The 15,920-nt window shown below is 41.9% G+C and overlaps 1 protein-coding gene across 1 annotated transcript in view; it reads left to right on the plus strand.

Moving 5' to 3' along the window:
- Positions 1–15,920, plus strand: part of BORA (bora, aurora kinase A activator) — a 36,114-nt gene that overhangs the window by 14,810 nt on the left and 5,384 nt on the right. Inside the window, exons 5-11 of the mRNA XM_019525364.1 lie at positions 2,506–2,587; positions 4,275–4,340; positions 5,133–5,189; positions 6,423–6,646; positions 8,662–8,815; positions 11,493–12,100; positions 12,911–13,042. Of these exons, the coding sequence (XP_019380909.1) occupies positions 2,506–2,587; positions 4,275–4,340; positions 5,133–5,189; positions 6,423–6,646; positions 8,662–8,815; positions 11,493–12,100; positions 12,911–13,042 (1,323 nt within the window). The remainder of the gene's footprint in view (positions 1–2,505; positions 2,588–4,274; positions 4,341–5,132; positions 5,190–6,422; positions 6,647–8,661; positions 8,816–11,492; positions 12,101–12,910; positions 13,043–15,920) is intronic.

A 15,920-nucleotide genomic window follows, 5' to 3' on the forward strand; every position in this document is an offset into this window, starting at 1 on the left:
CCATCTGACAGGTTGATCCACCCCAGCTCCTAGGCAGTGTGCAGCGCCCTGCTGAGCTGCGTTGCACCCACGTGATGGTGATGGTGTGGATGCCAGGTGAGGTAGGGGTGGCGATACCCCACTGCCCCACACTGCGCAGGGCAGGGGCTCTGCCACAAGCCCTCAGGCCCCAGTCACCGCTGCCAGAGCCAGTAAGTGCAGGGCTTTTTTTTAAAGCTCCTCACTCACTGGCTACGGGCCATGTGGTTGACAGCATGCTGTTGCTGCCAGCTGGGGCCAGCACGAGCACTCGAGTCTGCCCAGGGCAGCCTGTGCTGAGTGCTGGGAAGAACCCAGTGCTGGTGCTGGCTCCAGCTGGCAGTGGTAGCCTGCTGTTATCCCGCACACAGATCCAGGGGGCCACAACCCCCAGGAGGGCTGCGAGGCTGTGCCAGACTCCTGGGGGGAGCGGGCCCCTGAATCTGCATGTGGGATGACAGCATGCTGCTGGCAAGGGATACTAGTTTTGCTTTGAACAGCTTGAGGTGCAGTTTCCCAGAAACCCCTGCACCTATCTCCTTGAAACTTAGCAGGCTTCATCGCCTCAGAAGGAGCTAGCATCCCTGCAAGTTTAATCCGAATCAAGCTAAAAATGACAAAGTTACGGGCAGTTTTATGATTCCCCATTATAGCCTATGGCCGAAACACCAAAATACCATCGAAATTCCAAAACAGCTCCAAAACAGTTTCGGCTGAAATGAAATGGGACACTGATTCGAAACGCTGTTCCTCCAAAATGCCAAAACTGAAACGAAACACGGGTGTTCTGCGCAGCCTTATTGTGTATAGAAACAAGCACCTATACATAACTCCATAGATTTCAAATAGGAATTCATAGTGTCAAAAATGGTTGTGGTCTTTTGGAGTTCTTTGTAATTGAAGAATTGTTTTATTAATTTCCATAATCAAAAAACAAGTGAAAACCAAGAACTGGCATATTCTGAGGAGTGTCTTGGGTCTAATGAGAGGTGCCACAGCAATAGAGACACAGTATGCCTCTAGTTGTACACTTTTATGCCCATATCATTTAGATTGAGAACATTTAAAAGAAAAGGAAAACCTTCATGGAGTGACACAGAAACAAACTTTTTTTTTTTTAAAAAAGATGTTTTTGTGTGCAACAAGTCATATAAACTTAAGATTGGTGATGCTGATTATCAAAACTTAATGCGCAAAGAAGAAAAAGAGAGGAGGTGATATCTTTGCCTGCCTTATTTGAGACATCTTAATGCATTTCCAAGTTAAAAATACTTTTGTGTAAAGGTTCAGAAGACAATGAGATGTTGGACTTGCGCCATGTAGTAATGGTCTGAGATGAAGCAAGCCCTTGATGTCGTATATCTCATTAGGAAAATCTGCTATTCACTTAAGCCCAAACCCGTGAGACCGTGTTGCAGTATTTTATTTTGACATGTCTGGATTACATAGGCCATGTACAGGTGTTATATTTCTATGGGGACAATTCCTGCTCTCTCAGGAGAAACTATGAACATACAAACTTTTAATTTTTCCTTTAGGAAATATGTCCCAGGAAAAACTAGGTCAACACTTAAATGATCTTCTTTGCAAGAGAAGCTCTTTTGCCAGTACGACAATGCTCCCTCCATTTTTCCCAGACTGAATGGGTTGGGTGGTTTGCCCTACTGCTCCTTGCTCTTCCAGATACCTGGTCTGGAGAAGGTGCAAGGAATCTTTCCTTGTGGCTTGAGTCCTCTTGGGGACCATGAAGATTGAACTGCTGCTGGTTCCCATGGCTTCCCCAGACTGGGATCATGCTGATCTAGTGAAGGTGTGGAGAGCAGTAGGAGTAGAAGTGGGGCAAGTAGCTGCAGACTGAATGCCTGTATCCTCCGTCTCCCAGAAAGATTTCTAGTTATGGAAACTTCTCACAAACATGTCATCCTAAATTAGGCTCTGTATTGCAGTGCATGGGGAATAGCTAGATGCTTCTAAGTAGGATTTACGAACACCATCATGTTGACCAGGGAGCAGCCTAAGTTGGCCTGTAGAAAATGCTGATGCTTGGTCTGACTGTTAAATCTAGCTGCTTTTCAGGGCTTAACTAGCTGCTTTACTCACACTTGAAAGTCATGATCCTGAGTCCGCAGCAGAAGGTAGCTGCTTAGAACCTTTCTTTCAAAAAACTGGCAATGGATTACTCTTTTCTTTTAAAATGTGACTGTTAGAGATGATGGTAGTGCTTCCCCCTTATTCAGTAGCTGGAACGCTCGTAAGATGTGTTGTATCATATTCATTAAATAAGTAGGTTACCTTGGACTTTACCTCAGTGAAGGCTATTAAAAACATGACTGAGAACTATCATTTGTTTCAAGAAAAACTGAGGTTTTTAAATAACGTGCATAACTCAAATTTAAGACATGTATCTTATTTGGTTGAGGTATGAATCTATAAAATCCCAATTTGGTTTGGGAGAATGTATGATTTTTGTTTCATTTCCCCCTCTAGTTTTTCACCAAAAGGCTTATAGTTCCCTCTCCTTGGACTGATCCTGAAGGGAAGCAAGTTTCCCAGTTTCATTCAACTAAATGTAAGTGGGGTTTGGGGAGGGGAGGTACAGTGTGCATGTGTGCGCACATACATTTTGAAAAGTATCTGCTAGAATACATTTTGAGATCTTCTACCACTGTCTTTATCAGCTGTAGTTGTTTTGCACAATGAATGCATGTATGTTTCAGTTTTAGGAAGCCTTGTGGGAGTTGGGGAATTACTGACAACCTGAGTTTGTGGGGAATGTAAATTTTGCGTTTGAAGTAGGTTTTGCCCACTGCCTCTCACATTACTATGAATTTGATTCTAACCATACTCTTTTAGTTTCTGGTCTGTCAGATATTTTCAGTAAAGTCTTCATTCTTTCTGTTTCAATGACAAGGGCATGGGCAGTCCCCTTGTTCATAGGTTTAACCAGAGATTTTGTAGTGTAGCAGGAGACTGGACTTTGTGACTGAGGACGACCCCTTCCAATCCTACCTTCCAAAAATGCATTTTAAATTTTTTTTCAAAATCAGTCTAATTTTACGCCTTTTGATTTTGGTGGAGCTGCTTTTTCACATGGAGAAACTGAAGTACTTCTGACCAGCAATAACTATAACCTTCTTCTGGCTCTCCCTCTTCCCCCCCTGCCCCCCGCTCAGCATCACCTTGTAACCCAGCCCCACTGCCAGCCTGGGCCCCACCCTGGCTCTGGCCTCACCCATTGGGGCTGTGCGTGGTGACAGCAGCTGCAGCCCCCCTGCTTGCCGCACTGGGAAGTGTTTGCCACTGCCGTCTCTGGGCTGCTCAGTGTGTGAGCTCCAGGTGGGCAGCAGCAGCCAACACTGCCTGGCGCAGCAAATGGGGAGGCCGCAGCTGCTGCCACTGGGCAAGCTCAGAGCCAACTTGGAGCCCAGGGCTGGGTTACAAGCTGAGCGCTGGGAAAAGCGGCCCCTCCCTCGCTCGCACCATGGCCGGTGCCCCACACTGTAGCTGCTTGCAATGCGTGTGGGGCTGCCTGTGCCTGCTCCAGACAGCCCTGCATGGGCTGTGAGCTCCTGCAGCAGGGAGGGCTGGCCATGGGGCGGGTGAGGCGCCGCTTTTCCCCGTGCTCAGTACTACCTTCTTCCCTGCCGGCGAGCAGGGGGTCGGGGCTGTGCGCTGTCCCCCACCTGTATCGCGGGGCTGGGGGACACTGGGTGTGAGTGGGTGCAGGAGCCAGAGGCCTACACTGGTGTTCTGGTGGCAGGAGCGCGGGGTCCCAGCTGGGAGGGGCTCTGTGGAGCTGGGCCAGCTCCACCCTCTTCCTGCTGGTGCAGCCCAGCCTGGCTCCACAGACCCCCACCAGTGTTGGCCTTGAGACATTGGTCCCAAGATATTGGGACATTGGTCCCAGGACGGTAACCAGGGAGCGGGGCACCTGTCAAGGGGTGGGTCTACCCATGCAGCCCTTGACAGCCTGCCAAAACTGGGTAAGCGGCCCTCTGCCCAAAATAATTACCTACCCGTTCTAATAAAAGATATCACATCTACTCAAAGAACCTTGCCTGCCTATGTCCTTAAGACCAACACGACTACAACCAAAAACTCTGTAAATACACGAAGCATTTTTGAGAAATTCCTCAATGCAGTTGCCCACTATATTTTTACAATACTGCTATTATGTTTCAGAATTGTAAAAAGTTTGACCTTAAGCTGAAACTGATTTCTCATTTGTTTGTTACTTTTGCAATGTTATTTTTCAGGTATAGATCTAAGCAACATTTCACCAATCGGAAGACAGTTAACTGTGCAATCTGGAAAAAACAATGGTTGGTATGAAATGAAAAATGAACAGATAATCATAAATAAGCCTTTTTTAATGTTAACTGTACTTTTTTTTTTTCCTTAAAAAAAAAGTATTTGACTTTGATACAGTTAGATAGTTGTGTTACTTTTTCTATAGGAGTAAGCATGTTGGAGTATGCTTGCTTGTTCTTTGAAACTCAAATTGCAAACTGACTGACTTGTATTGCGTAAAAAGGTCTTTTGCTACCTTTTTTTAGAAGGGAAGAAGTGTCTACTAGGCTAAGAGCCTTGTGTTAAGCTACAGAATCTTTCTGTAGCATTGTTCATAGAAATGTTTTGAGTATAGTCGAGCAGTTTTTAAACTTAGTCCAATTTTCCTTCAAAGTGATTTGTTTGCAGAGTAATGTGCTTAGATCGTATCAAATGAGACTGAAGAATTCTTTTTTTTCTCCTTCTTTCTGGAAAGATATATAAGGGGAACATTTTAAAGTGTTTCATCCATTTTTGCATGAAATCCCCCCCAAGGCCTTCTGTAGATCATTCCATTTTCCTTTTGTCTTTAACCCCCTTTTCTCAAAGTCTTTGCTTCCAAATAGGAAAGGCTAGGCATGGTAACGTCCTCACCTACCTTTGGGTCTGAATGTGCTTTTTCCGGTATTTAGTATTGCTAGTTCAGGGAGCTCTCACGTTGATTGTTTTATCTTAATTTATGTAAAGCTTTCACTCTAACTTTTAAGTAATTTTCAACTGTAAGCAATTTACCAAGATAAATGATTTAATATTCTCTAAGCTAATTCTGTTTTTGTTCCCTGCAGCTGCTTGTCAAACAGTATTGTCTTTGCCTGTGGACTTTAACTTAGAAAAAATATTAGGTATGTCACATACTGAATTTTAATGAGTAGTGTGTAAAATGAAAATCTCTTGCTTGATGTTTAGAAATAGAGGAATAGTCTATTGGAAAGCTGGTGTATAAATTACTTTTGAACAGTTATACAGAGTACCAGTATTTTAGGGAAGATAACATTTCTTTGGTTTGTCTTGTGGCATCTTTCATCTTAACTGAACATGGTTCAGCCAGGTGGAGGCACGGTAGCGAAAGGGTTACAAATGATATATGCTTACAGTAACAGAAATACTGTTTCTATTTCTCAGTAGAGAGGTTAGTTACTTTTACAGTAACTTGTACTTTAGATGTTCTTGCCATGCAAATCGCAGTTCATGCATCCTCTTTATAGGAGTTAGGTTGTTTTTTTTGGATTTTTGTTTTTTTACCAGAAGTGTCCTTTAGGGACCACACATGCCACATTCCTTACTCTCTGCCTCCTAAATGATGGAAGTTGAGGAGATTCCAGCTATCACTTGATTTAGGGCAGCCAGTTAACAAGATTATCTCTGCTCTTCAGTGGATAGATTTATTTATTCTCCTCTCTCCTTTTAGGGGAGAACAGGAGCTCTCCACTTCGAGACCATTTTCTGTTCCTGATGTAGTTTAAGAATATGGCTTTTGAACTTTATCTGACTTGCTCTCTGCTTTGCAATATTGGCTACATCCTAAATTACTATTTAATTACCCAGATATTTTTCATCCTTCCCTTTGAAGGAGTTGCATGCTTTTTGTTGGCTGCTTTCTGTCTGTTCATCTTTGAAGTGTCTAGAATGTGCAATAACCTTAAATACTTTGTCATAGTTTGGGAGAGGTAGCTAGGGAAGAGGAATAAGAGATTGCTTGGAATGATTTGGAACCCTGGATTTCTCTAAATCTTGGTGTTTCAAAGTGGCAGTTGTTCTCAAAGCCTAAACAGCTTAACACATGTGGCTGAACTGAATTAATCTCTTTGGCTCAACCTCTGTAGACAGGAAAAATAATGTTATAACATTTTCATAAAACTGTGACTATAGGGGAGAAGTTTACTTGTTTTTATTACATTGCTTGTCTGTTGTCTTGTAGTCCCTTCAGTATTTTGACAGTTTCAGTTTTTTTAAAACTGGTTGTTCTGGGATGTTTATAGGTAGGGTCCTGGCTTCTTTTTTGCATTCTTTTTCTGAAGACAGGTGAAACTGGGTGGCTTGATTAAACTTTTTTTTTTTTTTTTTTTAATCTTTAGGGGACTATTTTAAGACTGAAGAATTTGCAGATCAGTCTCAGGAAAACCTTAGTTCCTCATCACTTAGAAGAAAATTATTTTTAGAGGAGAATGGAAGTGTATCTGAGTGTTTATCCCCTTCTTTGCAAAGTCCATGTAATAATCAGCCACCATCACTTGGAGTGCTCTGTTCAATAGATATATCTCCAGTCCGGTGCAGAAGCCCTCTAGAAACATCTAGCTCAGTAAGAAGTTTGTTCGTTTTCTTTGTGTACATACTGATTTAGCTGGTATAAGTAAAGTGAGTGAAGTATATGTGCTTCATAACATTTCACAGACTGGATTACAATTTTTGGACTAAGATGTGTGTTAATCCAAAGTGTCCTAGTCAAATTCCACTTTGGTATAGATATTCTGCCTAACTAAAACTTCATTTTCAAATTTCAGTGTTGTGCTGTTGTTTTACTACCTATCGAATTGTTGTATATCTGGTGTTTATTGTGAAGCAGCTATATTTCTTTGTGGAGAAGTGATTGTATCTGAGCAATATTGAAGAGAAAGTGTGCAAGTGATTTTATTCTATGTGCATCTTGTGATGGATATGGGATCATTTAGTTCAGAATACCCTATCCAAAAAGTATTTTAATTGTTGAGAATATATTAACATTGTCTTTTTTTCCCCCTAAATTCATGAAGATTGCTTAATAAAAATGTGAATCCAAGGACTGTTTAGTATTTAAAATGTCCTTTAGTACAAACAGCTAATCTGATGCTTTCACTTAAAGCAAATCTGCAAAGCAGGAAATTTGTTTTCTGGAAGGGTCCAAATGATCCGGTATGTCAAAACTGCTGCTGTTTGGAAAGAAAAAAAATCCCCCACTTTTTGGAAATCTTGAGAATATAAAATATCTTCCCTGGATTTTCAGAGAAATCTGAAGTCTCAGATGAAGATTAGAAGCTTTTTTTTAAATTTTGAATTGAAAGAATAAGTAGCTGACTCTGTAACAGGTGTTAATTCTCTGAGAGTCAATAAAAGGTGTAATAATCTAATAAAAATTACTTCTCAACCAGGTTTTGACATGTGTTTGTCATAAACCTAATTATCCAGGGACTCTGGACTTCCATGAAAAAGTTAGTCACACATGAAATAATTCAGGACTTGAGTCCTGTATGAACCTTGTTTTTTCCCTTTAGGGTAAAGAAAGCACTGGAAAGGACAGTGTTGAGCAATAAAACTGCCATGCTTAGTGTCATGTGATCTTTTCAGAGCTGGGAAATGCAGAACACAATACATCTTGAAAGTCCAACACAAGCTCACTGTAAATGAACTGGCAAGGTTCATACTGTACTAGATGACTGCATGTGAAAAACTATTGCATATAAGATCATAATTATGGAAATAATGGCAAGTGTTTGCTGTTTTCCTTTGCTCCCAATGAAGCAGTCCAGCTCTATTCTGAAATGTCCAAATATAGCTTGAAACTGAATCCAAGCTTACACTACAAATGTTTCCTGTATTTTGGTGGGAAGGAGTGATTTGACTGACAGAGCTGTGCCACAAGAGAAGTCATACCAGGAAAACTATTTTTCACTTGGTATAGCATAGTTTGAAGATGGGGGTGGTGGGGGAGAAACCATTTTGGCAGAAGTGTAGATTAGCTAATATAAAATGTATTTACAATTAGGAACCCTGCCAATAAAATAGGATTGTAGAGCTATACTGGCAAAAGTACACCTAGTGGAAACCTGGCATTAGAAGAAAACACTTCTTCTACTGCCCCTTCCAGGGGAAGGATTTCTTTTGGCTGGCTTATGAATTGACTTTTTTCAGATTTTATATATATATATAATCTGAACATATATAGGAAATTTCTACCCCTGCTTCACTGATGCTCACACCCTTGAACAGAGTTGCTTGAACATATATATATATGCTATGAACATATATGTTCAAGCAACTCTGTTCAAGGGTGTGAGCGTCAGCGAAGCAGGGGTAGAAATTTCCTCACTAGTGCCATGTATTTCAAAGATCGGGGGGGGGGGGGGGAAAATTTTCCCCCCCCCCCCCCCTCTTTTAAAAAAAATGCACCAGGGGGGGAAATTTTTCCCCCCCCTCCCCCCCCCCCCTTTTTAAAAAATCGGCCACTGGGGGAAAATTTTCCCCCCCCCCCCCCCTTTTTTAAAAAAACGGGGGGGGGGGGGCGGTTTCTCACCTGTATATTAATGTAAAGTTATGCTATGCTTATTCTTTGTTTTAAAGGGTCAGTTTTCCTCAAGTCCTATCCAGGGAGGTACAAGGGCATATAGTCTTGGGAGCATAACCAGTCCCACATTTCCAGAGAAGTCCCCTGCAAATACTGCTTCTCCTACTTTTTCTCCAATTGCTTTTCAGATAAGAAAGACACCACTGTCAGGTACAGTTTAACTGTATATGCAGATTCCTTTCATGTAACTTGTATTTTTTTGTCTGAAAATGTTTTTATTTTAGTGGTAAATTTGTCCCCATCTAGGGACAGGATACCAGACTCATAGACTAGCGATCTCCTCTGGTATGGCCAATCCTAAATTTAGAAGTAAAGCATGTTAAATATAAAAACTGTTAACCTGAATATAAATTTAAAGCACAAAAAATAAACTTGTGGAAAAAAGAATAATGAAGCCTCATGAAAGGAAAGAGTCTGCGAGGGATTGATCTGATCTGAGGAGGGACTTTCTTTTGAAGCTATATGTCAAAAACAAATATGGGTAATCAGGATTGTAACTTAATTAAAAGTTGGGACTAGAATGATAACTATTAATCAGTAATCCCTTAAATTTGAGCTTGGTTCCCCAAAGATGATTTGATTTGAAATGAAATAAATTACTGATTTAGAGACCAAGAGATGCTTATTATAATAAGACACCCCGATTGCTTGTAATTTGGCACTTGATGTTATTTATACTCTGGAAGGACTCGGGCCACTTGCGTAAGTGATTTAGAACTGATTTGCTGTGTGATAGTTTGATATATCTATGTATAATGATTCCAAAGCTACTTCAATTTTAGGCCTGATTGTAAAAAGTTTTGTTAATTATTTTACCCCAAATATTCTGTAAAATATATATATATTGTATGTTATATTTTACAGCTTTCTTTTTAACACATTTAATGCATATAGTTAAAATAAAAAAAAACATGATTTTGTATTATTGTACTATATTAGAACATTTTGAACAAAGACCAATTTATTTTGGAAGCTATTTGGTATTCTCTCTGTGCTGTAACAGACAGGCCATGGAAAGCAAATCTTTAGTTAGAGTTGGATATTAAATTGCATCTATGAAAATGAAGTATAACGTAGAATGTACTTCTTGATGGAGCAAGGTGACATCTTAGACTAATTCAGAGGAAGTGTGTGTTTTCATAGACAGCAACCTACTTCATCAAACGCAACGAATGCTAGTTGATTCCTAGCATCTGCTGGGCTAGGGACAGACATTCAAAAAGCCTAAGCTTGAATTGATTCAGTCTTTGCAGGTTCGTCTAACCTGCAAAGCTTGAACTGATTTGGACGTGGATAGACATTTCCTTTTCATTCCAGAAATGCAGGCACATGCCTGCAGTGGCTCAGGCTAGAAGCCAGGGGGCACTAGAGCAGCCCTTCCTTTCCCTCTATAGTGCTGAGCTGAGGTGGGGTGTGGCCAGGCCCCAGCAGGATGCTCTGATTATGAGGGGTTTAAACCCCTACCCTGGCCTGCACCGTCTCTGGCTTTTCCCCAACTTGCTGCTCAAGGGGCCGGAGTGTTGCCAGACCCCAGCCCCAGGCTAGCACTCTGAGACAAAGAGGGAGTGTGCAGTGCATACATCTGTTGATGGTACTGAGCTTTTCAATCTCCCTCTTTGTGTCTGCCAGCCTGACAAGGCTGCAAACCAGCAGGAGTCTGATAAAACCACAGTGTTTATCAGCTCATCAGCAAAACAAAATCCTCTCTCATGAGTTCAAGCTCTTCTTAACAGTGTTTTCCAAGGAGGGACGTTACGAGCTGACTTGTTGATTTTTTTTTTTTTAGCTTGAAAAAGTCCTAAGTCAGGGGTTCTCAAACTTTGTGATACTGTGATCCTGAGTGCTGGATGGCAATGGCGGGGGATGGGGAGCTCACATGTGGCAGCTGCTGCCGCCATCCACCACTCCATGCACTGCCTCCCTGCGCTGCCATGCACATCCTCTTGGAAGTTTGCAACCCCCTTTTAAGTTGCTCACAAACCCCCAGGGGGTCATGACCCACAGTTTGAGAACTCCTGTCCGAAGTGGACACTGTTCTGTCTGCCTTTGTCCTGTCCCAGTTAAAGTGGACACTCCCCCTCCCCCCCAGCATTGGCTAGCATACCACATGCCTAAGGGCCACGGGCTGGGTTCCAGCTCCCACAGCATGGATGGTGGGGAATCCCTGCTTGAGTAGTGAGGGAAGCCAGACAGAGCTCTGGCTAGGGAGAGAAGGGGTGGAGCCACCCTGTTCTCTGGAGCAGAGAGCACAGCCTAGCCCAGCCCAGGGCTGCAAAGCATCTGGGATGCTCTGGGGGGACTCTGGTTTAACTTGAACCTGGAAGGGGACATTGCATAAACTGGTATGACCCAAATCAGTTAAGTCTGATACTACATTCAACCAGGTTTATCTCAAACCAGTTTCAGCCATTTTGAAACTGGTTTATCTGCACTGAACTTATATTCTCTTCCAGGTTTAAGGCAGTTTCTGATTACTTAAACCAGTTTATGTGTAATGTCTGTCCCTGTTGAAGTAAATTGCTGCATATGAAAGCCTATACTTCTCTGAACTTGTTAGTCTTTAATGTGCCACCCAGACCTACTTTCTACCTAATTTCAGACTAATGGCTAACCACCTTTGTTAATAATAATATGTGGTAAGTAAAACTTTTGAGAATCTTTCTTTCAAAAGGAATATTGATTTCTTTTGGAGATAGCATTGTTTGAAGATAATGCTCTCCTTGTGTACCATCTAGTTCAGTTGTCATATTTCTAGTTAAGAAAATGTCAGGTTTTCTTCTATGTAATATCTAATAGATTGGTTTATTTTTATTTCTATCACGGACAGAACAAAGGAAGTTTATGTTTCGTTCTCCTGATGTTCCTTCTTCATCAAAATCAAACATGAGGACATCTCCCAATACTAGGAGTCCTTATATAGATGGCTGTTCTCCAATTAAAAATTGCTCTTCTATGAAACTTGGAGCATGCAAAGGGACTGCACAATATCAGACCTCCCTCATTAGGATACCAATTACACTTGAAAATCACAATCAAGAGGAAGATAATAAGGAAAATGCCCCACCAGCAGAAGGCCTGTTTCCAAAAATGGAAAATTCAATAAATCTACGACACCAAGATGGTGATACTTTTGCCCATGGCACACATTTGGTTGTGGCCACTGTATCCATTGCACCAGATCTCTCTGAAGCTTGTGAGCAAGGACTGTCATCGTTGCAGGAGATAGAAGGGTCAAAGGAAAATAATACTGTAGATATGGTCGACCCAATTGAGGTGTCAGATGAGAACGCTTGGGTAAAGGAAACGGTTGGTAATAGCAATATGCCAATGACAAGCTTCATGACAGGAATTACCTTCAGTATTGAAAGTTCTCACATGTTCATGTCACCTCTTGCAGAAAGCAGTGCAATTCCTTGTGACAGCAGTAGTATTCAGGTAAAATTCTTCTGGTTTTGTTATAACCCAAATTATCTTTTTGTGTTCACACGTTTGGTTCCTATTCTGAAGCTGTCATCTCTTATTGAATGGGACCGAATGTTGAAATATAAGACTCTATTTCTTTTTCTTTCCTTGTGACCAGAAATACAACAACTTCAGAGACTATCATTTTTTTTTGCTAACTGATAAATTTAGGTTAATCCAAAACTAGCATTCTGGCTCTTGTTGCAGTAGATTCATTAGTAATTGGAAAGAACATGTTACCAGTTGGCCTTCTTTTGCTTTACAATTCATGAATAGATATTTCCGTTTTATTGTTAAGCCTACACTTGTTTTATTTTGTAAAAAAATCAATCTTTAATGTCTAGCCAAATCAACTGCGTTCAACCTTTAGCAAGTTTGCTAGAGGTGGGGGAGGTAGTAATTCAGCTAGATGGTTTTGATTCAGACTAATCCAGTGTGGTATGGGGGCACTATTCATCTGAAGATGCTGATGCTATTAATGGTCATAGCTCAGTGGAATTTTATTGCAACTCTGGTGTACTTCCGATGCATTTGTTGAATATCTCCTTGAAGTTTGAGCTGGAGGTTAAACCTTTTAGGACTGTTACAGTATATTGATAAACAGCTGTCATGTAGCATTTCAGGTTGTATTTCAGTGGTGAGTTAAGTTGTGTAATCACTGACACATTCAGATTAACTATATGTGCTGTTCAAATGTAAAATATATCAAATATTGTAGAAGAAATAAATGAGCTTTATTTGAAATAAAGTACATAGCATTCTAATATTTAGCTTTGTTTCAAGGTGGACAGTGGCTATAATACACAGACGTGTGGAAGCAGCCTTATGGACGCTGTTGGAGCTGAAAGCAGTTGCAGAGAAAATGATCCACATGCTTATGACGTTCCAAACAAATCTGAGCTTCTCAAAACAAAAGTAAGAGAATAGTATTTTTCCATATCCAGCATCCATTTTTGGAAAAGCCCTGACAGTTATTTCCTCCTTCCCTAATGATGTGATAGTAACTGAAGCATACTCTAATTGCTACAAATTGTTTAAGGCCCTGTTTTACTGCATGACGCACACAGTCAAGATGCCTGAGGATGGAGGAAAAATTTTAACTCTTAATTATTTTGTGCCCATAAGTGCCACAGAAACGTTCTGTAGCCAAACTCAGATTTGCTGCGTCTCAGAGGGTAGGTGGTGGCTGACAAACAACCAGTGGAAAGAGCTGGTTTTTGCGGATGTCCAGAAAATACTAGTTGAAAAAAAAGAAGTTTGCCACACCCATGCACAAAGCCAAGAAATTATCTGTTTGAGAAGAGCAACATCACTTTATAGGCTGCCAGATTCCAGCTATTTTTCCATGGTCTTTAAACGCTAAAGAGCTTAGGGCTGTTCGTTTCTGTTAGAGCATATCTGGCAATGAAATCAGGTCCTCAAATCCCTGATACCCCTTAAAGTCTCATACTGTTTTCTTATGCTTTGTGGTAGCATAGCATCTTAAAGATTACATTCAAGCTTTTCTCCTATCCAAGAGCTTCCTCCTCCTTGGGAACATAATGTGTTCAAACCAATGTACTCTCCTTTTAATCCTCTGGTACAGGAGAGGGGGGCAGTGCTTTTGGGCAGAGTGCCAAAAACACCCACAACCTTGACTTCTAAGATTTTGGTGTGCCAGGTGTGGGTGGTGAGGAGCTCTGAGAGGCCTGATCCTTGTTGTGGCAGCACAGGCCGAGCTACTTCCTCACTGTCTGCCTCATGGTGCGCATGCCAAGCAAAATGCCTTTGCATACCACAGTCTGGCGCACATGCCAAGGGTTGCCTACCCAGCTCTAGCAGTATACTAACACTCTCACTTGTCTCAATGTAAGCAAATAAGCAACTTGGTTCAATTTATTTCCTTTCCTACACTTTAGTCCAACCAAGGAAAAGGCAGGTTGCACGTGCCTTCCCACCCCCCGTGCTCATTTCTGCCCATGGCAGGGGGTCAGACTTGATCTGTCTAGGTCCCTCCCGACTCATTGATTCTATGTGATTGCAGTTTTTTCATTATAAGTATACCTGAGACTAGTATTTTCCATCTATCTTATAGTCTTTGAGGATTTTCTTCCTACATAAGGACTGACTCAAAGAAGTCAAAATGATGGCTTATCCCACAGTAACTGTGGTTCTTTGAGATGTTTTGACCATATGTGTTCTGTGACCCATACACTCTTGCTGCAGTGGGATCCTGTAACATCTAGATTCTGGACTGAGAAACTGAAGTAAGCCACTTCCTATGGTTGAGGTCATCTCTAGCTCACTCCACAGGTGTAGGCCCAACATGTACTGCTGGCCAAAAATAGAGCAACGGTTCTCAACTAGGGTACCATGGCATCCTGAGGTGCCTTGAGATCCTTTCAAGGTGTTGCAGGGTGCCATTCTATTAGCACTGTTAGGTGTACAGATATGCACAAGAAACTCAAGAGATTTCAAAGAGGAATCCATAGTGTCAAAAACATCCTGAGCTGTTGTGCTCTTTCTGAGTTCTTTGCAACACAAGAATTGCTCTGCTAGTTTTCTGGAGTCAAAAAACAAGTGAAAACTAAAGGGCTGGAATTTTTTGAGGTGTCTTGAGCTTAAAAACATTGAGAACCAGTGGTTTAGGGTCTAACTCGCATACAGTGCATGTGTTCTAGAAGCATAATACCTGCGGACAATAGGCCTATGTGAATAAGCAGCTATTCGATTTGGCTTCGGATCCGGCTGCTTCAGATGCCAGGGATCCGATCTGGAGCTCCATATCGGTTTCCTGCTTCAACTTGGCCAAAGCAGCTCCGGAGATCCGGCCATAGGATATAATGGGGAATCAATGAAATATCTATAACGTTATTTTTTGTCTGATTTGGATGAAACTTGCAGGGGTGGCAGCCTCTGCTGAGAGCATGAAGCCTGCCAAGTTTCAAGAAGATAGGTGCAGGGGTTTGGGGGGAACTGCACCCCGAATTCTTGAAAGCAGACTCATGTCATGTCTATGTTACATCACGGGGGTGAAAACTGCAGGGATGGTGGCCCCTGCTGAGGCCACAAAGCCTGCCAAGTTTCAAGGAGATAAGTGCAGGGGTTTGGGGGAAACTGCACCTCAAGCTGCAGACAAGCAGAACTCATGACTTGAGTGACACTGTGTGTGTTTAAGGCGCAGCAGGGTGAAAGCTGCAGGCCTGCTAGCCTCTGCTGCAGCCGCAAAGCCTGCCAGCTGTCGAGGAGATAGGTGCAGGGGTTCTGGGGCCCTGCACCTCTAGCTGCTGACAGGCAAAACTCATGACATGGGTGCTTGCGCAACTAACTGTCTTGGGGGCAGTTGATTGTCTGTATTGATTATTTCCTTTCCTTACTCTGTGTTTTTGTAGGTGTTAATCCTTGCTAATTAACTTGTTTTATCTAGTAGCTACTAGTTCCCCCAAACCCCTGCAGCTATCTTGCTGAAACTTGGCAGGCTTCATGCTCTCAGCAGAGGCTACCACCCCTGCAAGTTTCATCCAAATCAGACAAAAACCAACAAAGTTATAGGTATTTCATTGATTTCCCCATTATACCCTAAAGCCTGATCTCTGAAGTGGTTCAGAAGCTTTGAATCGCTTCAGAAAGCCTAAAGAAGCCAGCGCTTCAATCCAGACATGCTGCTTCAGACACCAAAGCATCCGAATCTTCTCCGGATCCGAAGCACAGTCCAAAGCTTCGCACAGCCGTAGTGGACAACACTGAATTTTGTAGGCTGAATGAGTCTCTTAGTTTTCATTAAGCTAAAGAATGAAGGTGAGGCACATTTATT

Source organism: Gavialis gangeticus, unplaced genomic scaffold, assembly GCF_001723915.1.
Source record: "Gavialis gangeticus isolate Ggan-Ray unplaced genomic scaffold, GavGan_comp1, whole genome shotgun sequence".
Lineage (NCBI taxonomy): Eukaryota > Metazoa > Chordata > Crocodylia > Gavialidae > Gavialis > Gavialis gangeticus.